The 25,776-nt window shown below is 42.9% G+C and overlaps 1 protein-coding gene across 9 annotated transcripts in view; it reads left to right on the top strand.

Annotated features, from left to right (window-relative positions):
• ZC3H14 (zinc finger CCCH-type containing 14) overlaps nt 1-25,776 on the top strand; it is a 57,229-nt gene that overhangs the window by 2,609 nt on the left and 28,844 nt on the right. For 4 of the 9 annotated variants that reach the window (XM_055131825.1, XM_055131819.1, XM_055131821.1 and 1 more), the window contains exons 3-9: nt 6,165-6,279; nt 9,831-9,871; nt 10,964-11,159; nt 12,039-12,468; nt 14,947-15,107; nt 15,688-15,788; nt 17,326-17,481. In XM_055131825.1, coding sequence (XP_054987800.1) covers nt 6,165-6,279; nt 9,831-9,871; nt 10,964-11,159; nt 12,039-12,468; nt 14,947-15,107; nt 15,688-15,788; nt 17,326-17,481 — 1,200 coding nt within the window. Of the gene's footprint in view, nt 1-6,164; nt 6,280-9,830; nt 9,872-10,963; nt 11,160-12,035; nt 12,469-14,946; nt 15,108-15,687; nt 15,789-17,325; nt 17,482-25,776 lie in introns of all 9 variants that reach the window. The other 5 variants (XM_055131823.1, XM_055131818.1, XM_055131820.1 and 2 more) reach the window with 2 other exon arrangements.

Below are 25,776 nucleotides of genomic sequence, written 5' to 3'. Positions count from 1 at the left end.
GGTGTTTAGGGGGACATCTGTGGTGTCTTGCCAGCAATTGAACACATTTTGGCTTCATGCAAGCTACTGTTTTTGGACCACATTCTGAGGTGCTCCTCTGGTGATATGAAGGAGGACCATTGGTCCTAGATATTGAATCCAGGAGTCTCATATGTGAAGCATGTACTTCAGCCCTTTCACTTTCTCCGTGGTACCAGCTATCTTTCCTCCTTTGATTAGATATTAAACATTTATTCATTATTTTTGCATAGTTTTTTTTTGTTTAAATTTTTTTGTTATAAATTATGTCAATGTAAGTGGTGTAACTAAACCAAAAATTTCTTTTTTTGGTTTTTGTTGTTGGGCTACACTTGGGCTGTGCTCTGGGCTTCTCTGCTCTGGAATTGAACCTGACTCTCCCACTTGTAAAGCATGTGCTATTCTTTGTAACTATCTTCCTGGCCCTGAATTAATTAAAACATTTTTTTAAATTGGACGGGGGAGTTCAAAGGCAGTGTTACTCAGGGGATGAGGGATCAGATTGATCACATGCAAGGCAAGTGCTTTAACCCCTCCAGTCCTATACATTAACATTTCAAAATTAAGTTTTAGTATCTAATATGGTAAATGGCAGTACACATAAATAAGAATTTTTAGGAATTTTCAGTAACACAAGAGTGTAAAAGATTTCATACTGGTTTGAGAAATTACCACATGCTGACCACATTTCATAATTATTTTCAGGATTGTTGTAAAATTTATTTTTTATTTATTTTTTTGCTTATATTTGGGTCACACCTGGCGATGCACAGGGGTCACTCCTGGCTCTGCACTCAGGAATTACCCCTGGCGGTGCTCGGGGGACCATATGGGATGCTGGGAATCGAACCCGGGTTGGCCGAGTGCAAGGCAAACGCCCTACCCGCTGTACTATCACTCCAGCCCCCAGATTTCACTTTTCAAAAAAAAAATTTTTTTTTTAGTTGAATCACTGTGAGATAGACCCTCATAGAGCTATTCGTGATTAGATTTCACTTGTACAGTGTTCCAACACCCATCCCTCCACCAGTGTACGTTTCCCAGGTTCCTTCCCATCACCCCGTCACTCCCTTTTATTTACTTTTTTTTTTTTTTTGAGCTTTTTGGGTCACGCTAGGCAATGCACAGGGGTTACTCCTGGCTCTGCACTCAGGAATTACTCCTGGCGGTGCTGGGGGACCATACGGGATCCTGGGAATTGAACCTGGGTTGGCAGCGTGCAAGGCAAACGCCCTACCCGCTGTGCTATCACTCCAGCCCCTAGTAACTTTAAAAAAAAAAAATTGGGGCTGGGATAGAATATCTAATAGGTGCTCTCAACTGGACCCGGCGTGATATTACAGCAGGTAGGATATTTGTCCTGCATGTGGCTGACCCAGGTTCAGTCCCCAGCATTCCCTATGCTCCCTCCCAACGCCCCCCAGCACTGTCAGGAGTGATTCCTGAGTGTAGAGTCAGGAAAAACCCAAAGCATAGCCGGTGACCCAAAAGCCCCCCACAACATGTTCTTCACTGCTTAGCGACATCCCATACTCTAACCACACAGGAAAAAAAGGGATCCTGAGTAGAGCTGATTAGGGAGCACATTTAAGACCTAAGAACTGGGGTCTTGTGGGACCTTTTTTTGTGGGGGATTGTTTTTTATTTTGGGGCCATACCCAGTATTGTTCAGGGGTTATTTCTGGCTCTTCACTCAGGAATCACTCCTGGTAGCCTGGGGGGAATCATGGGATCTTGGGGATGGAACCAGGGTCGACTGCATGTAAGGCAACCTCCTTACCTTCTGTATTATCTCTTCAGGCCAAAGTTTCTTTTTAAAAAGATTATTAGATTTATTTTATTTGCCTTTTTGGGCCTCATCTGGCAGGACTCGGGCTATTCCTGGCTCTGCACTCAGTAATTACTCCTGGTGGTGCACAGGGGGCCATATCTAATGGTAGGTATCAAACCCAAGTTTGAACCCAGGTTGCAAGGCATGCTGTAGCTCCAGCCTCCATGTTTTTCTTAAGGCACCATGGTTTACAAAACAGTTATTTCCGGCATACAGTGTTCCAGCACTGATCCTGCCACCAGTGTTCCTTTCCCTCTACCATTGTCCCAGCTTCCTTTCAACCTCCCCACCTCCCCACCCCCTAGGCTGGCATATAACAAATTTATTTCATATTACAAACTTAAAGGAATTGCAAATGGAATGATCAGAAAGTAGTAAAGTCAGTTAAACATAAGCCACCGTTAGTGAATGCCATACTCAGCGTCACATGTTAGGAAGTTTGTCCTATCCGCTAAAGGAGCTCGGTCAACACTTCTTGCAAAACTGGCTGGTTTCAAGACTGTGAATTCCAGTCCCCTAGCCTGTCTCATATAAAATGAAGCTTTTTATTGTTTGTTCAAATCTGAATGGATAGAATATCTTAGTGAGGTTTTCATTTCTTTTGAGTTGTTGTACTATATCCTTACGTACTTTTCTGACTTACAGAATCTCTTTTGATAGATTTACTGTATGTACATGTTTTTTGTTTGTTTGTTTTTGTATTATACCTGGTGATGTACAGGGGTTATTCCTGGCTCTGCACTCAGGAATTCAGGAATTACTCTTGGCGGTGCTCAGAGGACCCTATGGGATGCTGGGAATTGAACCTGGGTCAGACGCAGGCAAGGCAAATGCTCTATCCACTGTGCTATTGCTCTAGCCCCTGTACATCTTTTTTTTTGGCGGGGGGTCACACCCAGTGATGCTCAGCGGTTAGTCCTAGCTCTGCACTCAGGAATTACTCTGGTGGTTCTCGGGGGACCATATGGGATGCTGGGAATTGAACTCGGGTTGGCCGAGTGCAAGGTAAATGCCCTACCCTATGTGCTATGGCTCCAGCGGCCTCCCTCTCCCTCCTCCCCCGTACATCTTTTTAGATCTCTGTAAATTCCTTTTTTCATCTTACTTCAATAATCCATCACTTTGTTTTACTTCATTTTGAACTTAATGTGTCTTGACGTTTTCCTTATGGGGTCTGTTTTTGCTGGGACACTTCAGACCAATTAGACCTCGGTGCCTATATTCCTCAATTGTGGAAAAGTCTTGATTTAACTACTGTTTCTTCATGACAGCTGCCTTTCAATTCTTCAGGGACTCCTATGGTTTTTTATTTATTTTTTTGCTTTTTGGGTCACACCCAGTGATGCTCAGGGGTTATTCCTGGCTCTGCACTCAGGAATTACCCCTGGCGGTGCTCAGGGGACCATATGGGATGCTGGGAATTGAACCCAGGTCGGCTGTGTGCAAGGCAAACGCCCTACCCGCCGAGCTTTTACTCTAGCCCCCTCCTATGACCTATGATTCTTTTTTTTTTTTTTTTTTTTGCTTTTTGGGTCACACCTGGCGATGCACAGTGGTTATTCCTGGCTCTGCACTCAGGAATTACCCCTGGCCGTGCTCAGGGGACCATATGGGATGCTGGGATTTGAACCCGGGTCGGCCGCGTGCAAGGCAAACGCCCTACCCGCTGTGCTATCTCTCCAGCCCCCCTCCTATGATTCTTATATAGTTCTGCCTGAGCTCATTCAGTAGTTCTGAAATTCTATATATTTTTTTCCAATTTTTTCTTCTTTTTTCTTTTTGGGTCACACCCAGTGATGCACAGGGGTTACTCTTGGCTCTGCACTCAGGAATTACTCCTGGCAGTGCTTGGGGGACCATGTCAGCTGCCTGGGATTGAACTCGGATCAGCTGCATGCAAGGCAAACACCCTACCCGCTGTACTATCGCTCCAGCCCCTCAATTCTTTTTTTTAAATTGAGTCATAGTGAGATACACAGTTACCAAGTTGTTCATGATTGGGTTTCAGTCCTATAATGTTCCAGCACCTGTCCATTCATCAGTGTACCTTTCCCACCAACATTGTCCTCAGTTTCCTTCCCACTTCCCTCCTGCCTACATCTATTATGCTGTACATTTGTTTTCAGACTTATATTTTATAATTTCTACTCTTTCCCAGTGGTTTCCTCCTCCTTTTAGAGCTCTTCGATCTTTTACTCAGCTGATGTTATTCTACTGTTGAGCTTCTATTGAGTTATCAGGTTCTTTTTGTTTGGGGGTCACATCCAACAGTTCTCAGGGCAGGCTTCTGGCTCAGGGATAATTCCTGGTGCAGCTCAGGTGAGATGGTATCATATGAGATGCCATGGATTGAATCTGCAAGGCTGGTGCCCTACCTATGTGTCACTCTGGTTCCTTCTGTTTAGTTTGTTCTGTTTTTTTGGGCACCTGGTGGTGCTCAGAATTTGCTCCTGGCTCTGCACTCAGGAATCACTCCTGGTGGTGCTCAAGGGCCATGTGTGATGCTGAGGATCAAAAAGGGACCATATGGGATGCTTGGGATCAAGTCAGGGTCTGCTGTGTGTAAGGCAAGCACCTCACTCACTTAACCCTATCTGTGGCTCCTCTATTGAGTTTTTAATATCACCTACCATGTTTTTCGTTTCTAATTATAGTTTTCTCATTTCAGCTCATATTTTTTTGTGCTTTGCTGACTACCTGTGCCATTGTTTCTTTGAGCTCATGGAACATCTTCATCTTGGGGTATCTAAAGACATTGAGGATTTACTGAATTGGTTGGTGGTGTCTTCAGTCAGACTGTTTTCAGTCATACTGTTTTCGCTTAATGAGCTTGTTGGGCTACTAATGTGTTTTCTGCATTGCTTTCCTGGTGTTTTTATAGTTAGATCACCTGGAAGATGCTGAGGGATTAGACTGGAGGTTGCCTAGAAGCATTGTGTGAGTAGTTGAGCAGATCTGTGTGCAGCTGCATAGGCCACCCAAGTAGGGAGGGGCTCTGCAGTTCAGGAGTGGGTGACCGCAGCTTCACATGGAGTGGTGGAGCTGTGGGCAGAAAGTCCCGACATAGTTTCTTGAGGACATGGGCTTCACATTTGTTGTGCCTTAGTGGCCTCACAGAGCCTCATTCCCAGCTCTGCTCCCTTCCTCATGTTGATTTAGTAAGCAGAGGTCACTGTTACACTGTATTTGAAATAAAGGTAAATAAGGATCACAGCTGTAACACAGTGGTAGGAAATGTTTTGAATGTGTGCTGGTTCCTGTGCCAGCTTCAAAAATAAAAGTATACATCATATATTTTAATCTTTTGTGTTTTGAGGGTACACCTGGCTCAGTGACTACTCCTGGTTCCATTCTTGGGGGTTGTTCCCGTAGGGGTGTCCATGCTATATTGAAGCTGGGGTTTCACATGCAAGATATAAATTCCTGGCGACAAGAGCAAATAGTACTGTAGGTAGGGTGCTTGTCTTCAATGCCGTCGACTTTGGTTTGGTCCCTGACAACCTCTGTGGTCTCCCAGCACTGCCAGAGTAATTACTGAGTGTGGAGCCAGGGGTAAGCCCTGAGTAACACTGTCCTCCCCTTCTCACCCCAGCCCCCTGTAAAAAACAAAACAAAGCACGCATTTTATCTCTGAGTTATCTTCCCAACTTAAAATTAATCTTGTTAGAAGTTTTAAATAATGTAGATTTTAATTGTGGTCCTAAGTTTAATTGATGGTGTTGCAGGTTTGCTAAACTGAGCTATTGTAATCTCCTTTTATCAAACATAAAGGTGTGCTTGAGAAATAATTATTTAGAAATATAAACACAAACCAAATGAAAATTACTGTATTTGAGGAACATCTTTTTTTTTTTTAATGTGGAGGCATTTCTGAATTAGTGAACTTTAAAAAATCCAAGGCTCTCCCAAGTTTAGTATTATAATTCAGAATATTTAATAAGATTTGGCAGCTATTTCTAATTATTACTGTTATTTTTTAAGAAGCAAATTTTTTGTTTTGGGACTGTACTTGGCAGTGCTCGGGGCCTACTTCTAGCTCTGCACTCATGGATAACTCCTGGTGGGCTCTGGGGACCATAGGGGTACTGGAGATTGAACCTGGGTTGACTGTGTGCAAAGCAAATGCCCTATATGCTCTACTATTTCTCAGCCCCTACTCATAATTTTTATTTTTTATCCTTTGGAACGAAGACAGAAGAAACTTATTTGGCATAATTCAAGTAGAACTGAGATTTTTCAAGTAAGTGAATTCTAAGCAAAAGAAAGTATTGGGTAAAACCTAAAAATTTTTTTGTATACTTTTCCTTTTAACTAGATGAAGAACTTCCTGATTACATTATGGTGATGGTAGCCAACAAGAAAAGTCAGGACCAAATGACAGAGGACCTATCCCTGTTTCTAGGGAACAACACCATTCGATTCACCGTATGGTATGTTTCTGAATATCTTAACTTTCAGACCAAAATTTGAGATGTCAGAATAGGCATTTCTTCTGAAAAAACGTGGTGGATGGGCCATACTTCAACACTGTTTGGGAGCTGTTCTGGCTTAGACATGATCCCTGGCAGTATTCAGGGGACCATATGCAATTCTGAGGATTTGAACCAGGTTCATGGGTGCTGCAGGTGCATGTAAGGCAAGTGACTTACCCATCCCAAACGATCTCTCCGGTCCTGAAAAAGGGTCTTGACAAATGAATCAGGATCAGTGTGGAAAGGCAGTTGTGGGTGAGAGAACACAGCTTCTGGAACTTTGCTGCCAAGAGTGAATCCTGGATCTGCTTCTTTTTAAATTTTTTTTTTCTTTTTTGGGTCACACCCGGCGATGCTCAGGAATTACTCCTGGTGGTGCTTGGGGTACCATATGGGATGCTGGGAATCAAACCTGGGTCGGCCACGTGCAAGGCAAACGCCCTACCCACTGTGCTATCGCTCCAGTCCCTGGATCTGCTTCTTGACTTCTTTCTTCATCTGTACATTGGAAAGAGAAAGTCAACTATGTAGAATTGTTGTGAGGATTAAATCTACTAAAATATGTAATATGCATGTAACAGTGCTTAGCCCATAAATAGTACTTTAGCATATTAATTATAGTTGAATTTCTTTTGAAACCCTTGTAAACTTTTGCATTTATAATTGTAACTCGTTAGATCTATTGCATCTAATCTGTTAGTTTTTTTCCCTTCGTCTATTCCTTTCTCTAACCAAAACCAGTCACAGGTTTTTTTAAAAAAAATTTTGGTGTGGAGTGCTTTGGGCCAAACCCAGCACTGCTTGGGGCTATTTCCAGCTCAGTGCTTGAGTGGGCAGTTTGGTGCTAGGGATCAAACTGGGGCAGCCTGCGTGCAAGGAAAATACCTTAACCTCTGTACTATATGGCACCTCTAGGTATATTTTGGACTAGGTTGATGTTCCCAGTTGTTTTCTCTGTTGACTTAAAACTAGGAAGAGCTAGGTTATTACAGATAAGATTGCTTAACAGTTACAAAAGTGTAGAACTTTTTAAAGCTTGAAGTTTTAAATTGGCTGCATTGGGACTGGAGAGAGTCTAGGGGTTAAGGTATGTGCCTTGCATGTTGCTGACCTTGATTTGAAGCTCAGCATCGTATGTTTCCCTGAGCACTGCTAAGTGGTCGGGGTCTTGGCAACTTGGTTGGGGTCTTGGTTCTCTGCTCAGGGATCAGTCATGGCAGACTTGGGGTATGGATGGATGGGATGTTGGGGATTGAACCCGGGCAAATGCCCTTCCCATTATGATTGCTGCAACCCTAATTTTCTTTCTTTAGACCACATCTGATAGGATTGGGCCTCCTCAGCTCCATTGTTACAGTGCTCAGGGAACCACGTGGTTTCAGGGAGTGAGCCTGGCCTCTCTTATGAAATGTTACTTCTGTTTCCTATTTAACTACAACTGGCACTGTGCTGGAGTCACTCCCTGCACTGCTCAGGGGACCATGTAGTGTCAGGGATCAAACTGGGGCCTTTTGCAGGCAAAATCTGTACTCAGCTTGTTTGCTATCTCTGTGACACCTTTATAAATTTTTGGTAATTTGAGAATAGTACAGTGGATTGTCATGTACTTGTCTTGCACTTGGCTAACCCAGGTTTGATCCTTGGCCTCCCTATGGTCCCTAGGCATCACAAGGAGTTATCCCTGGGTATAGAGCGGGAAGTAAGCCCTGAGCACTGCCAGGTGTGATCTAAAAATCGAATGAACTATTAGGGCTGGAGTGATTGTACAGTAGGGTTTTTGCTTTGCACATGGCTGACCTGGGCTTAATCCCCAGCACTCCATATGGTTCCCCAAGCACCACCAGGAGTCATCCCTGAGTGCAGAGCCAGGATTAAGCCCTGAGCATAGCTGGGTGTGGCCCAACCCCTCCCCACCTCACCATCACTATGCGCCCCCCTTCCCCCCAATCAGACTTGTTTTTTGGGTTTTGGGCCATACCCAACATTGCTCAGTAACTAGACCTGACAGAGTTCTTGAATGCCAGGGATTGAACCTGGATCTCCCGCGGGCAGTGCTGTGCTCCATACCATTGTAGTCCTGTCTTTGGCCCCTGTTACCCCCTTTTTTTTTTTTCCCTTTTTGGGTCACACTTGAAGATGCTCAGGGGTTACTCCTGGCTCTGTACTCAGGAATTACTTGTGACAGTGCTCGGGGGACCATATGAGATGCCAGGGATCGAACTCGGGTCGGCTGCCTGCAAGGCAAATGCTCTACTCGCTGTACCATCACTCTGGCCCCCTGTTCTACATTCTTTTATGACCTGACTTTTTTTTTTTTTTTAATCGAATCACTGTGAGGGTACAGTTACAGATTTACGTATTTTCGTGCTTCTTTCAGTCATATAGTGTTCGAGTAACCATCCCTCCACCAGTGCCCATTCTCCACCACCAGTGATCCCATTATCCTCCCGTGCCTCCCCCCCCCCCACTCCTTTCCCCTACCTTCCACCCTACTTCTGTGGCAGGGTATGACCTGACTTCCTTGAAATCATTGCATTGGAAACTTGATGGATTATTTTGAAAAATTATACAGACGGCTAGTTGAATTTTAATTTAAATGATGCAAGTGATGGTGTCTGTGTTGTATCATATTTCTTTTCCAAAGTATTTTTTGACACCAGCCCAAACTATTCTGTTCCTTTGAAGTTCTGTAATATCCTTGGGGAATGCCAGTTGACTGGCTTTTAACTTCCTGTTGGGGGTAGGAGGGTGCTCCTGAATGGTGCTCAGGAGAGCCAGGGTTGTCACAGGCAATTCTTGGCCAACCTGGTTGGTTATTCAGTGTAAAGACCGCAAGTTGTACTGTTCTGTGCCCTGTGATGCTACCCAGCCCACTTCAGCATTAGAGGGTCTCTGGGGCGGTACCTGTACTGTCTCTCCAGCTTTTTAAATTCTTTTTCTTGGCTTTTATTTTTGTACCCCTACCAGCCCTTTTATTTTCCTTCCCCATTTCCCTGCTCTACTCTCTGTTCTTGAACTCAGCAGGTATCATGTACAAGGCAGGTTCTCTTTATCACTGAGCTACATTCCTGGTCCTGTGACTGGGTTTTGAGTAAAACATGATTTTCTGGCGTTTTTAGGAGGCATGGCCTCTTGGAAGAAGTATGAGGCAAGTTTATCTTGTACATAAACTAAGATAGGTTATGTTATAAGCAAGGTTGTAGTCTATGCATCCTTGTAGCATTAGTTTTGACAATAGTAGTACAATGAAGTGATAGAATAATTTGAAATGATCAGTTTTATACTTTTTTAGAATTAAGTTGTCCCAGAAACTTTATATGATAAATATAAACTGTACTTATTAAATGGTTTAATGGTAATGTGAAACTCAATACCTTTAGGCATTAAGTATATATTGATATATACATTTTATCAGTATGTATCTTAAGAGTGATTTGGAGTGTCATCAAATTTAGAGTGGCAGTTGAAATAAAATCTTTCTTGATTAATAAAGCTTTTTTTTCTTTTAGGCTTCATGGTGTATTAGATAAACTTCGCTCTGTTACAACTGGTAAGAGTCATAAAATCTGTGTAGTTTGGGAATTTAATATAACTTATGGTTGTTTTCTTTCCGAGTTTTGGGGGGGTAGGGTGGCACGCTTTGTAATGCCAGGGTTACTCCTGGCTCTGTACTCAGGAATCACTCCTGGTGTACTTGGGAGACAATATAGGGTGCCGGAGATCGAGTGCGTTGTCTGTCCAAGACAAGTGCTTTACCTGCTGTACTACTCTCCCGACTCCTATTTTGCTTCGGACCACACCTGGCAGTGCTCAAGGTTATTACTAATGGTGCTTGGGTCGAAATGGGGAACCATGTGGTGCTGGGGATCGAATCCAGGCCTCTTGCTTGCAAAGCATGTGCTTAACCTTGTTCAGCTCTCTCTCTCTTTTTTTTTTTTTTGCTTTTTGGGTCACACCTGGCGATGCACAGGGGTTACTCCTGGCTCTGCACTCAGGAATTACCCCCTGGCGGTGCTCAGGGAACCATATGGGATGCTGGGAATCAAACCCGGGTTGGCTGCGTGCAAGGCAAACACCTTACATGCTGTGCTATTTCTCCAGCCCCTCAGCTCTCTCTTAGTCTCTAATTTTTGTCTTGTTTTGGGAAGCAAACAACTTTGAAAACAATTTGAACTTTAAAGGAATTACCTATTAAGATCAGTATATTAAACAAGGGAAGGGTGATCACATTTTATTTTGGGGAGGTTGTGGGGGTGCTATTAGGGCCCGTCTGACTGTGCTCAGGGCTTACTTCTGGATCTGCTCAGGGATCACTCCTAGCAGAGCTTGTAGGACCATATGTGTTGTTGGACATCAAATCTGGGTTGCCTGCGTGTGTGGTGAGCACCTTACTGTGCTATCTCTGGCCTCATATTGTATCTTAAGAAAATTTAGATGTGTGTGAAAGGAAGTTTCAGTATCATATATTTAAGATTATTTAGAAATGAAGTATTAGTAATACAGTAATTCAACTTACATAAGTGTGGGGTAATAGTTAACCTTTTAAAATGTGTTGGTATTGTATTGCTTTTAAATTGGTGATAGTTTAATCATAAAAGAAGGTTTAAGGTAGTAAAAACAGTTCTATGTATTTGCTTTCTAGATCCCTCTAGTTTAAAGTCTTCTGACACCAACATCTTTGATAGTAATGTGCCTTCAAATAAGAGCACTTTCAGTCGGGCAGATGAGAGAAGGCACGAAGCTACAGTGCCACCTCTTGCAGTTTCTAGCACTAGATCTGAAAAAAGAGATTCCAGAGTTTCTGCAAGTTCACAGGAGCAGAAAACCACTAATGTCAGGTATAAAATAATGCCTGTATAAATGCGTATTGTGTGTGTGTGTGCGTGTGTGTGTGTGTGTGTGAGAGAGAGAGAGAGAGAGAGAGAGAGAGAGAGAGATTTAGTTTTTATATCTTTAATTCTTGCAGACTTTGGAAGAATTGAAATGAGGTTGAGCATTTTTCTTTTTCCTATGGGGCATGGATATTTGGGGCCATACCTGTGGGGCTCAGCGTTTGCTTCTGGCTTTGTGCTTGGGGGTTGTGGCAGTGCTTGTAATACTTTGAGATGCTGGGGATTGATGTAGGCCTCTTACATGCAGTGTGTGATCTGAACCTGAACCATATCTTTCTTTTTATTGTCTTTCATTTTGGGATGGGGAGGGGTCACAGCTGGCTGTGCCTAGGGCCCACCACTGGCCTGGTGCATGTGAGTTGCACCTGATGGTGCTCAGTGAGACATCAGAAATTGTTCCACACTTACAAGGGAAATATTTCATCACAGAGTCACATTCCTGGTGGATTTTTTTTTTTTAATTGTGGACTTTTTATTTTGTTTTGGTCCACACTTGGAGGTGCTCAGTGCTTACTCCTGACTCTGCTCAGGGATCACTCCCAGAGGTGATAGCGTATACCATATGTGGTGCCCAGTATCAAACCCAGGATGGCCACATGTAAGGCAAGCAAATATGCTACCTGTTATACTAAGTACTTTTTGGTGGGGGGGGGGCCGCCTATTTACAGCAGTGCTCAGGACTTAACTCCTGGCAGGCTTGGGGGACCACATGGGATGCTGGGAATTGAACCCTTTTCAACTGCAAGTCAAGTGCTCTACTCACTATATTATCACTCGTGCCCCAGTACTATTAATCTTGATATATTTTGTGTGTGTTTCAAGTAGACAGAGTTATGATGATGGAGCTGCAACCCGGCTAATGTCAACCGTGAAACCTCTGAGGGAGCCAGCACCCTCTGAAGATGTCATTGATATTAAGCCAGAACCAGATGATCTCATTGATGAAGACCTCAATTTTGTACAAGAGAATCCCTTATCTCAGAAAAAACCTACAGTGACACTTACATACAGTTCTTCTCGTCCTTCTATTGAAATTTATCGACCACCTGCAAGTCGAAATGCAGATAGTGGTACTCATTTAAATAGATTTCAATTTCAACAGCAGCAGAACAGTATTCATGCTGCCAAGCAACTTGATGTACAGAACAGCCGGGTATATGAAACAGGACGTTTATGTGAACCAGAAGTGCTTAACAGCTTAGAAGAGACTTACAGTCCCTTTTTCAGAAACAACTCAGAAAAAATGAATATTGAGGTTTGTATATGCTTTAAAATTCTGGTGTGTGAGGCTGAAAATTAGCAAGTTTCATACACTTTTTGTGGTCCTGTTATTTGACCTCAAGGCCTCACATATACAGTCACTCTGCTGGTGAGCTATATCCCCAACTAAAAGTAGCGTGCTTGGTTTTTGCTTTTTTTTTTTTTTCTTTTCTTTTTAAATTTGGACTACATCCAGTGTTACTAGGGGTTTATTCCTGGCTTGCTCAGGGATCACTCCTATTATTGCTTGGAGACTGCTGTGGTACCAGGTATTGACTTGGGTTGATGGCATGCAAGGCAAGTCTTGTGCAACTCAGTGTACTGTCTTTCTGGCCAGAGTTTTTGATACTTATATATATAAATGCACAGTGTACTGTTTAGTAGGTCATCTCAGCCAGATTTCCCTTCCATCACTGACTTGTACAGATATTTTATATCTTGATTAGTTTTTTTCTGAGATATTAACATTTGAGATGGTTTTAATTCCCCATGTCATTTTGAGGGAGGTTTTATGTTGATTTTAGAGTTTTCACAGTTGTTACTACAGTAAACTAACTCCATATTACTAATTTCCTTAGGAGTGCCATATGCTTGACTTCATATTACTGGATTCCTTAGGAGTGCTATATGCTGTTTATAAGGAATAGAAGGCTCTATTTGCCTAAAAGTTGACTGTAGAATAATATTTTTATGAAAGACACTTAGAAGTGTATGTATTTAAAATTTTATATAGAAGTGTATGCATTAGGCTTCCAGAGATAGTATAGCAGGCAGGTTGCTTTTCTTGCATGCGGCCAACCTAGGTTCAGTCTTCAGATCCCTGTCTTTAGTCTCTAGAGGATTGCCAGGAGTGATTTCTGAGTGCAGAGCCAGGAGCAGCCTGTAGGTGTGGCCCAAAATATATATGTATATATTTGTATATACACATCAAATATGTATACAGAAAATTAAATCACCTAATGAGGGGCTGTGGAGAAAGTATAAGGGCTAAGGCACTTGCCTTGTATGTGACTGATCCTTTTTCAGTCCTCACATGTACTGTTCTCCAAACACTGCCAGGAGTGACCCCTTAGTACAGAGCCAAGTGAGGCCCAAAAACAAAAATCTTAAATACCTACATACTTTTAGCTAGCATTTTTTTTTTCTTTTTGGGTCACACTCGGCGATGCACAGGGGTTACTCCTGGCTCTGCACTCAGGAATTACTTCTGGCGGTGCTCAGGGGGACCATATGGGATGCTGGGAATCAAACCCGGGTTGGCTGCCTACAAGGCAAATGCCCTACCCGCTGTGCTATCGCTCCAGCCCCTAGCTAGCATATTTTTGTCAGCTTTGTATGCAAGGAAATAAACATTTTGGTGTTTCTTTTTTTTTTTCTATACCCAGTGATACTTAGCGCTTACTCCTGGCTCTGTGCTTAAGGGATCACTGCTGGTGGGATTGGGGTACTGGAGATTGAACCATGGTCAGCTGTGTGCAAATCAAGCGCCTTACCACTGAATCATGGTTATGGTCAAAATAAAGATTTCTTTTACCTTTTAATATTTTATTGTTTGATATTGGGCCACATCTGGTGTTGCTCAGGATTTACTCCAGGCTTTGTACTCTGGCAGACTCAGGGACCATATGGAATCCTTTGGATTGAGCCTAGTTTGGCCATGTGCAAGGCAAGAGCCCTACTCTGTACTTTGTCTCCGGCCCCTAAAAAATGTATATATATGTATATATATATTCATACATATATATGTGTGTATATATATATATATATATATATATATACACACACACATATTTTTCATGGGCCAGAGAGAGGACAGCAGGTGAGTTGCTTGTGTTGCATTCAGCCCTCCTGGGTTTCATTCCTTGCACTATGTATGGTTCCCTGAGCACTACCAGGAGTGATCTCTGGGCCAAGAGCCAGGAGTAAGCCTTGAGAATAGCCTAGCCAGATGTGGCCAAAAAAAAAAAAAATTTTTTTTTTTCTTTTAAGTATCATGGTTCCCGATACTAATATATGACTACATTAGTATTATAATTTAGTATAATTACAATAGTAATGTTACGGGCTAGGAAATGTTTTTATAAGAAACTAGGACATCTTTATAAGAAATTATTTCCTATGTTCTTAGTATAATTGGGTTTGTCTGTTTTTGTTGTTGGAATGGAGGTCTACCCTGGTAGTGTTCAGGAGAGTGCTCAGTGCTCTCCCATCAATTCCAGTAATCTAGTGGTTTGATCCCTGTGGTGCCAGCTGTTAATTTGGGTTGTGCTTAGGACCTTCAGGGATGCAACTGGCAATGCTCGAGGAAATATATGGTGTTAGAGAATGAACCGTGGTTGACTGGGTCAGGCATTCATCGTACCCCTATACTCTCTCTCCAACCCCACTGGCTTTTTCTTAAAGAGCAAGTACATTCTCTGGTAGAACCTGATTGTTTCTGAGTCTAGGTAAGAGTAAATTTATCTGATTACAGGAAGAAAACTTTCGGAAGAGAAAATTGCCTGTGGTAAGTTCAGTTGTTAAAGTAAAAAAGTTCAGTCATGATGGAGAAGAGGAGGAGGAAGATGATGATTGTGGGTCCCGCACAGGAAGCATCTCCAGCAGCGTGTCAGTGCCAGCAAAGCCTGAAAGGAGGTACCTGACCATATCCATAAATTAGTCTTAAATTCCTGATGGAGTCTTCTGGGGGTCTTAAAGAGAATATCATGAAGACAGATATAGCAGTGAAAGGCTCCTTTCCATTTGAGAAATAACTTTCAGTGATGAAAGAAGGACTGCTCAAGAACTGCAGTGTTGGAAATTTGCATGAAGTGGAAAGGAGTTGGATCCAGATTCAATATCTTTTTTGTAGTTTTTAAGTGGTCATTCCTAGGGTGCTAGGTGTCTTTTCATTGATGTGGACCTGATGATTCTGCCAAAGTCTGCAGTGCACAGTATTTATGGACCACCATGTGGCTACCCCTGGTTGTACTCAGCAGGCCATGCATTGCCTGGGATCAAATTCAGGACTTTGCACATACTAGGTATGTGCTATACCACTTGAGCTGCAACTCCAGTCCCTAGATTGTTTTTTGGTTTGTTTTGTTGTAATGTCAGAAATTTCTAGTCTGGAAACAAGTTAGTCTGCAAAACCTAAAGGAAGGATAGAATGAATGATTAGCATTTGAAGTGCCCAGATCTAAAATTTAATCAAGGTACCTTGACTGTTTTTTAGACCGTCACTTCCACCTTCTAAACAAGCTAACAAGAATCTGATTTTGAAGGCTATTTCTGAAGCCCAAGAATCTGTAACAAAAACCACTAACTATTCTACAGGTAAGAACATTATTATGTTTACATGAAGTTTCTGTAATTCTTTTTTTTTTTTTGAAGTAAACAGATTTTATTTAGAGGTTTCTGAGGGAAGGAGGAAGGGATAAGTGGGAGAGAGAATAGTAGGAGTAATGCGCTCAAGAGAGAACACGGGCTTCTCCAAGGGTGGAGGAAGCTCTACACACATCCTAGCACTGGACACAAAAGCATGAAAGTACACATCTCAAGGGGGGAGATGCGGGCCACACATGTGCTCGGGCACCACATGTGCTCAGCCACGTGGGCACAGGCAGCACATGGGCTCAGGCAGCATATGCGCCCAAGTTTCTGTAATTTTCTTTTTGGGTCACACCCAGCGATGCTCAGGGGTTACTCCTGGCTTTGCACTCAGGAATTACTCCTGGCGGTGCTTGGGGGACCATATGGGATGCCGGGGATCGAACCCGGGTCGACCGAGTGCAAGGCAAACGCCCTACCCGCTGTGCTATCGCTCCGGCCCCAAGTTTCTGTATAATTCTTGAGTAAGCTGTAAATAATTGCTTTCCAAGTTGGTGTGAAATAAAGATGCTGGCCAGATGTCTAGAAAGAGATGACATTTATTTTTGGTTTTGGGGTTACATCCTGTTGTGCTTAGGGCTTTCTCTTGACTCTGCTCAAGGATCATTTCTGGTGGGGATCAGGGGACCATATGGGATGCTGGGGATTGAACCTGGGTGGACTGCATGTAAGACAAGCACCGTACATGTGATACTATTGTTCTGGCCCTAATAGCAGTTTTAAAAGAAGATTTGAGCAGTTTGAGAAACTACAGTTAGTTGTTTCTGTGATGTTAGTTCTGTGAATAAGTTATGATGACCATGTCCACTCTAAAACTTATATATGCATGTGTTTTATTTAGCTATTTTTGCCCGGGGCTTCGGGAGGGGTTGGAGACCTGGTATTTCTCAGGGCTTATTCCTGGCTTAGGGATCAAGGATTTGTCCTGGTGGTACCGTATGGTACTGGGGATCTGTCCTGCCTTGTCCTTGTGCAAGGCAAGCACCCTACCCAGTGTACTCTCTGAAGCCCCAGGTATCAATTTTTTTGAGAGTTTTCAAAATCTTCTAATTTGAATTAAAAATTGAAATTGTATAGGAAGAAATAAAACCGAAACTTAAATGTTTCTTACTACTTGAGTAAGTAGTGAGAAATTGAGTATAGTTTTTTCTTAACACGTTTAATAGCTGATTTGTCCTCTATCGGTATTGATATATTAACTACCATACTGTTAAGTGGAGCTTGAGAGCAGGGGTTGGAGTAGGAGCTTTATTTTGACCAGTGTGATTTCAGTCTGGTATTACTATACCTCCAGGAACTGTATTCCGTTCCCAACAAAGGAAAAAATACTTTATGTGTCTTAATAGTATAAGAAAAAAAAAAGGTACTTAACTGCTTTTTCAGATTCATATGTTTAGGTCAAAGGAAGCATATATTAAATTTGACATTTATTTTTGATACTAATTGCATTTGCTTTTTTTTTTTTTTTTGCTCTTTATATAAGTCTCTCAGAAACAAACACTTCCAGTTGCTCCCAGAACTCGAACATCTCAAGAAGAATTGTTAGCAGAAATGGTCCAGGGACAAAGCAGAAACCCCAGAATAAATTCCCCCATTAAAGAAGAGGAAACAAAAGGAGATAATATAGAAAAAAGTCAAGGTAATAATTTAAATACTTCATTTTCTATTACACTTTTTTCATAAGACATTAAATATTTTTCAGTGGTATTCATAAAGTATTACTCTCATTGGAGAAAGTGTGTGACTTGTCCCTGGCAATAAAATGAGAGGGAATCATGAGGAAGGTCTAACACTTTAGAATTAAAAATATCTTACTATGGAAAAATGGTTTTTTTTTTTTTGGTGGAGAAAACCCAGGGCCTCATACATTCAAGGCATTAACTCTACCACTAGCAGCTATATTCCTGGGTGTGGACATTTTGTGAGTTCTCAAAAGTGGAAAGAATAGCATAGTGTATTTCAATAAATCCAGTCATTCAGCTTTGATATTTACATTGCTGTTCTGATCTTACAGCTCCCTTGTTTCTTCTTTTCCCTCCTTTTTGGTTAATCTCATCTATATTCTCAAATTTAAAATTTTACTTAAAATTGCCCCTTTCTCGGTATCCTGCCTCTGACCTGCCAGATCGGCCTCACTGTGCCAGTTGCCTTACTTTTATCTCCCTGTGCCTGACATTACAGCCTATCTTTGTGCTTCCTCACCCCCACCTGGGTCCCAACTTTCCTGCAGGAACATTGTCCTGTATGTAAAGTATGACTCAGAATGTGATTTTTATATTGTATTGTTGTGTGCTCCTGCCCATCCCCTCGCATTGCCTGGGACTGGTTTCTTCAGCTTGTTCTTTTGGCAGCTTTCTTAGCTGACCCTGTCTGCCCAGTCCTTCCTCACTACTCTCCAACCTTTCCTTCTGTTTCTGTCAGAAAAGATTTTCTTCTTTTTTTCTTCTACTAGGACTTGAATTTAAAATGCTCAGTATGGTATTTTTAACATTCCCTCAGCCATCCCCTTTAAATTGTTTTGGGTTCATCTCACATTTTTCTTGTTTTATGAAACCTTGTTGTTCTACCCTTTATCTTTATGTGCTTTTACAAAACTAGTCTTTGAGGGAAGGACCAGGGAGATAGCTCAGTGGACTATGTATCCTTGGCATGCAGGAGGCCTAGGTACATTCCCTGGCACTGCATGGTCCTCTAAATACTGAGCTGGGAATAACCACCAAGATTTGGCACCAAACCAGGTAAAAAAAAAAAACAAAACCAAAAGATCTTTGAGTACCTGTGGAGGTAGCTCAAGAGAGCATGTTTTGCATGTGGAAGGACTGGGTTTGATATTGTACTGCATGGTTCCCTAAGCACGTCCAGGACCTACCCCTGAACATTGAGCTAAGAGTAGTCCCTGACACCTCAGGGTGTCCCGAACTCTAGATCTTTGGCATTTTGCATATCAGCATTGTGCACAATTCCAGTCATTGATGTACCTGGGAACAGGAAAACCCCAAACTGCTGATGGATACTAATTGGATACTAATTTTAAAAGACAAATGGATCAGTTTGTGAAGAGCAGCTGGGAACTGGGATTTGAGCTTCATAAGGATGAAAGTTTTTATAAATTTAAGCTCATCATATCTATTTTTAAGTGTCAGTGAGGTAGTCGAATGGGTTGGACACTTGCCTTGCTTGTGATTGATGTAGGTTTTATCCCTGGCACTCTGGTCACCCAAACACCACTAGAGTGATCTGAGCACAAAGCCAGGAGCAAGCCCTGACCACAGCCAGGTTTTTGGGCCCCGAAACAAGAGATTCATAATTTCATGAATGTATTTTATGTATTTAAACCCTTTATTGATCATCTAAAGTAAAATACTCATTGTCCTGAAGACCAGAGTAATCATTTATGCTTTTTTTTTTCTTTTAAGAATGGTGTAGCTGGGTGACCAAGTAGTGCAGGTATTAGTACCTGCTCTCTCCTTCCCACCGTCTGTGTTTGGGCTACACCCAGCGGCCATGCTCAGGGCTTACTCCTGGCAGGACTCAGGGGCCATACACGGATCTGTCACAGCCCGGGTCAGTGGTGCTCTGTGTGCTCTCTTGCTGGGCCCATGCACTATTCATAAAGCCCTACTGTAACTGAGCGTGTTCTTGTACTACAGTCCACAAGTTATTTTACTGCATTAATTGTCATCACTGCAGAATAGTTGCACTTTTTTTTTTTCTACTTGCATCACAACTGGCAGTGCACAGGGGTTACTCCTGGCTTTGCACTCAGGAATCAAATCCTGGCGGTGCTTGGGGGACCATACAGGATGCTGGGAATCGAACCTGGGTCAGCCATGTGCACGGCAGATGTCCTACCTGCTGTACTATTGCTCTAGTCCTGGACCTTGTTTTTTTAGTATACTTGGACATTAAAAAAAAAGTTTTGTATAATGCTTGTACCCCCTTTTTTTTTTTTAACCAAATAAGGAAAAATCATTAAATCTGTGATTATGCAGTGTAGGACTGTAGTTGTAAAATAATACGTTGTCCACATTATATAAAATAGTGTTCTTCGTTGTTTTTTTCTTTCCTTAATTTTAGGGGCACATCTGGCAGTACTTGAGGTCATTGCTGGCTCTGTGTGAAGGGATCACTTTCATGTTATATTCAGGGGATTATAGGGTGTTGGGGGTTGAAGCCCAGGTTCCCTGAATGCAAAGCATACATGCATTCTGTTCTTTGCGTTTCTTTCTGGCCCCAGGAAGCATCTTTTAGAATTACTATAGCTAGTTAAATTGAAATTGTGACATTAGAATTACACACTAAGTGGTGTTTTGTGTGTGTGTGTGGTGGGGAGTGCTACAGGGGGTCAAACCCAGGCTTCCTGAAAACAGGGTATGTACTTTATCACTGGGCCTCTCATCCTCTCCCTCTGAAATGTTGTTTCAGGCCAGAGGGGCCCACACCCAGTGATGCTTAGGGGAACAGGCAAAGCTGGGAATTAGGGCTGGAGCGATAGCACGGCGGGTAGGGCGTTTGCCTTGCACGCGGCCGACCCGGGTTTGATTCCCAGCATCCCATATGGTCCCCCAAGCACTGCCAGGAGCAATTCCTGAGTGCAAAGCCAGGAGTAACCCCTGAGCATCGCTGGGTGTGGCCCAAAAAGAAAAAAAAAAAGCTTCGAATTAGACCTGTGCTGAGCTTACAGAGTAAGCTTTTGAGCCCCAAATTTGGCCCCAAGTCTTTTCTTTATAGTGGGAAAACCAACCAATGGTATGGTTCAGTAGAGTGCATGCTTTGCGTGTATGAATCCTGGGTTTGATTTCCAGCATTATGAAAATAAAGGATGGAACCAGTCATTTTGTGCCTCTGAATATAAAACTACTTAGTCTTGTCCCAGAGGATTCGGGGTGAGTAATCTTTGATTTTTTTTTTTTTTCTTTTTGGGTCACACCCGGCAATGCACAGGGGTTACTCCTGGCTCATGCACTCAGGAATTACTCCTGGCAGTGCTCGGGGGACCATATGGGATGCTGGGAATCGAACCCGGGTCGGCTGCGTGCAAGGCAAACGCCCTACCCACTGTAATATTGCTCCAGACCCAGTAATCTTTGAATTTTAAATCTGCCATTCAGCTTGTAGGAGTATGTAGGTTGAGATGTGCCAGGTATGGAACAGGCTGAATACAGTCTCTGGTATAACAGAGTCAGTCTCAAATCAGCAGCCTGAGAATTCTAGATATGGTGATTAGAAGACAGAAAGCTTTTGGGGTGACCAGCAGTTTTATTTTAGTTCTTTTTGGCCATTTTAGGCTTGGGTTTTTTTTTCTTTTTCGCTTTTTGGGTCACACCTATTGATGCACAGGGGTCACTCAGGAATTACCTCTGGCGGTGCTGGGAATCAAGCCCGGGTTGGCCCTCTGCAAGGCAAACACCCTACCCGCTGTGCTATCACTCCAGCTCCTAGGCTTGGTTTTTGTGGGTTGTTCCTAATGGTGCTCAGTGCACTATGTGATGCTGGGAAGTAAACCTGGGATTCATGCGTGCAAAGCTTGTGCTCCAGCCCTTTACATCTCCTTGGCCCAGTTGGTTTTTTACCCTGATGGTTGGTTTTATATGAGTGTTTGCCTTATAAATGTTGATTATGCCATAAACTTATGTCTTTTTTCATATCGTTTTTAAGAGATTAAAAAAAAATTGAAGTGTTAATTTTTTTTTGCATTTGTTTTGGTTTTTGAGTCACACCTAAGTAATGCTTAGAATTTAATCCTGGCTCTGTACTCAGGGATCACTCCTGATGAGAATTGGGGACCATAAGGTTCTGGGGATTGAACGCAGGCTGGTTTGTGCAAGGCAGATGCCCTATCTGCTGTACTAGCACTCCAGTCTTATCTTTACATTTATTTGAAATGCAAAGTGACAGTCTTGCACACAACCTAATATTAATTAGTGTTTTTTTGGTTTTTTTTTTTTTTACTTTTTAAACTTGAATTGGGCTGGAGCGATGGCACAGTGGGTAGGGTGTTTGTTTGCCTTGCACGTACGTGGCTGACCCCGGTGGTTTGATTTCTCTGCCCCTCTCGGAGAGCCTGGCAAACTATCTGTGATGTACTCGATATGCCAAAAACAGTAACAACAGGTCTCATGATGGAGACGTTACTGGTGTCCATTCGAGCAAATTGATGAGCAGCGGGATGACAGTGATGAAAATTGAATCACTGTAAGGTAGACCCTTACAATGCTGTTCATGATTGGCTTCAGTCATACAGTATTCCAACACCCATCCCTCCACCAGTGTACATTTCCCAGCACCGGTGTCCCCCAGGTTCTCTCCATCACTCACCACCCAAAGATTTATGGTATAGATGAGGTCAGATAGTGGTCAGATGGTTTCTCCCTTCCTTTCTTCCCTCCCTCTCGTCCCGTCTCCCTCCCCCTGCCTCTCTTTTTCAGGGGTTACTCCTGGCTCTGCACTCAGGAATTACTTCTGGCAGTGCTTGGGGACCATATGGAATGCTGAAGATTAAACTAGGGTTGTCTGTGTGCAATGCAGACACCCTATCACTCTGGCCTTAAGTTACTGTTTTACTGCTTTGTGACATTAAAAAATAATCTCTTTTTTTTTCCCCCCGGGTTTTGGGTTACACTGGCTGTACACATGGCTTGTTTGGTTTTGTTTTTCATTTTAGTTTGGTGTTTTTTTTTTTCCCCCCCCTTTATGGGCCACGTCTGGCTTCGATCAGGGCTTGCTCCTGTTTGTGCTCATGGATTACTACTCGCTTTGTGTTCATGGATCACTCTGGCAGGCTTGGGCATCACATGGGGTGCCGGGGATCGGACACAGCTTGAATGTGTGCAAGGCAAACATCCTGCCTGCCTATGCTAGTGTTCTGGCCCCTGTACTCAGGGCTTACTCCTGGCTCTGCACTCAGGAATGACTTCTGGCAGGGTTTTAATTTGGGTCTGTTGTGTGTAAGTCCCTGCTATACTGTTGCTCTGGCCCAAATATCTTTAAGCATGGACTTAGGAGCTGTTGAGCTTTAGTTCTCTCTCATCTCTCTTGTGATTCATCTTTACTTGCCTATCCACCTCATGATACTTTTGCTATTTTTCTTTTTTTTTTTTTTTTTTTGGGTTTTTGGGTCACACCTGGCGATGCACAGGGGTTACTCCTGGCTCTGCACTCAGGAATTACCCCTGGCTGTGCCCAGGGGACCATATGGGATGCTGGGATTTGAACCCGGGTCGGCCGCGTGCAAGGCAAACGCCCTACCCGCTGTGCTATCTCTCCAGCCCCACTTTTGCTATTTTTCTCTTGAATTATTTATTTATGAATTTTGGCTTTTTGGGTCATACCTGGCGATGCCCAGGTCTTGCTCCTGGCTCTGCATTCGGGAATGACTTATGGTGGTGCTCCGGGGACCATATGGGATGCTGGGGATCCAACCCAGGTTGCCTGCATGAAAGGCAAATGCCCTCTCCACTGTGCTATTGTTCCAGCCCCTTTTGTCTTGAATTAAGTCTATCATTGAAAGTTTGTTTTTCTTTTAGGTCTTTTTAGTAAGACTAGGGTAGATTCAAGTAAGGCCCTGGAGTCAGTGCCTTAGACTTCATTTCATGCTCCTCCATTTCAAGACCACTGAGCTTGGTCCTCACAACAATCTAAAATTAACACCTAGTGTGACTTGATTGTCTTTATTTCTTTGTTTTCTGTTTCATTAATTTTTTTTTTTTAATTTTGTCAAGGGCCTCGAACATGTAAGGCTTATAAAGCCAAGTTCCTGGTTCTTGCTTTGCTTTGCTTTGATTTATTTTATTTTTATTTTTTTGCTTTTTGGGTCACACTGGCGATGCACAGGGGTCACTCCTGGCTCTGCATTCTGGAATGTCCCTTGGCGGTGCTCAGGAGACCATATGGGATGCTGGGAATTTAACCCGGATCAGCCGCGTGCAAGGCAAATGTGTGCTATTGCTCTAGCCCTCTTGCTTTGATTTTAATACCTGCCTTTTTAAGTGTTGTAAGCACTAATATTTGTGGTTATAATCTAGAAAATTACCAAAGATGCAGAAGCATTTGTAGTGTAACTCATTTGTTTCTAATATTTAAGTGTGGTAATTTCAGCTAATAACTTTATTATAAGCATCTTTTTTTCTCTTATTTTTTTGTTTTGTTTTGTTTTGGGGCCATACTGGTGGTGCTCAGAGGTTAGGCGAGGCTCTGCACTCAGGAATTACTCCTGGCAGTGTTTGGAGATGCCTGGGATTGAACCCAGGTCTCCTGTGTGCAAAGTAAACACCACCCACTGTACTATCCCTGCAGCCTTGTATTAGCATTTCTTTATGTGCATAGCACATATCATCATTTTGTTGCTTTCTTTAGGCCATATCTGATGGTGCTTAGAGGTTGCTCCTGGCACTGCATCATGGGAGATCATGGACTGGAAATCAGACTTCTTGGGTATCTTGAAAAGTATATATTCCAGTCCATTGAGGTATCTCTCTGGCCAGTGCTTTTATCTTTGACTCTTGTTATTTGGCAGTGTCTTTTCATTATAGATTTTATAAAGATTTTAGTTGTTTTTTTTCCCCCATATTTTTATTGTAATTTTGACTTAATTATTGTGTGGTCAGATAATGTGATCTTATGTATTGTTCTTTGCAAATTGGTAAGACACGATACTGTTTTTGGGGGTGTAGAGGTTGTTTGTTTTGCTTTCGGGGCCACACCCACTGGTGCCCAGGGCTTACTCCTGACTCTGTGCTCAGGAATAACTCCTGGTGGGCTCAGGGGATCGTATGCTTTGCTAAGGGGTTCATCCACAGTTGGCTACATGCAAGACAAGTGCTTTACTCTACACTATCCCTCTGGTTCAACAGTCGTTTTTTTACTCGTGCACTTTAGAGGAAACTGGACTAGAATTTGATGGACTGTAATTGAGAATTCTGAATTAGCAGATAAGCTCAGCAATTAGTTGTTCGGTCTTGAGGTTGATGAGTTTTTGCACTACTTAACCAGTAATTGAGAAAAGGTCTTGCAGTTTCTCATCATAATGGCAAAATTTATCTTAATGTTTTCGTCTTGAGTTTTTTGTTTTTGTTTTTGTTTTTGCTTTTTGGGTCAGAACGGACGATGCACATGCACAGGGGTTACTCCTGGCTCTGCACTCAGGAATTACCCCTGGCGGTGCTCAGGGGACCATATGGGATGCTGGGAATCGAACTCGGGTCGGTTGAGTGCAAGGCAAATGCCCTACCCGCTGTGCTATCACTCCTGCCCCTCTTCTGAGTTTTTTTGCTTCAGACTTTTGTGTTTTTGGACCACACCAGGCAGTGCTCAGTTCTTACTCCTGGTTCTGTGCTCGGTCACTCCTGGCAGTCTTTGGGTACCTTATGGGGTGCCAGGGTGCCAGGGATTTAACCTGGGTCAGCTGTGTGCAGAGAAAGCACCCTGCTCACTGTTTCTGGGGCACCTGCTTCAGTTATTTCTAAATTATAAAGATATTGGGTGCTGGAACAATAGTACAGCGGGTAGAGGACTTAGCCTTGCATGTGGCCAATCTGTGTTCTATCCCTGGCATTCTACATGACTTTTTTTTTTTTTGCTTTTTGGGTCACACCCGGCAATGCACAGGGGTCATTCCTGGCTCATGCACTCAGGAATTACCCCTGGCGGTGCTCAGGGGACCATATGGGATGCTGGGATTCGAACCCGGGTTGGCCGCGTGCAAAGCAAACGCCCTATCTACATGACTTCTTGAGCCCCAACAGGAGTGATTTCTGAGTGCAGAACCATGAGTATCCCCTGAGTATCACAGGGTGGGGGCCCACGACAAATAATTCTTAAACTAGGTTTGTACATTTTGGGGGGTGGGATGGTTTTGTTTGGGGGCACACCAGACTGTTCGGGCCTACTCCTGGCTTGTGATCGTGAATCACTCCTGGTGAGCTCAGGAGACTAT

The sequence above is a fragment of the Sorex araneus genome, chromosome 3 (assembly GCF_027595985.1).
Source record: "Sorex araneus isolate mSorAra2 chromosome 3, mSorAra2.pri, whole genome shotgun sequence".
Taxonomy (NCBI): Eukaryota; Metazoa; Chordata; class Mammalia; order Eulipotyphla; family Soricidae; genus Sorex; species Sorex araneus.
This window is presented reverse-complemented; position numbering and strand designations above follow the sequence as displayed.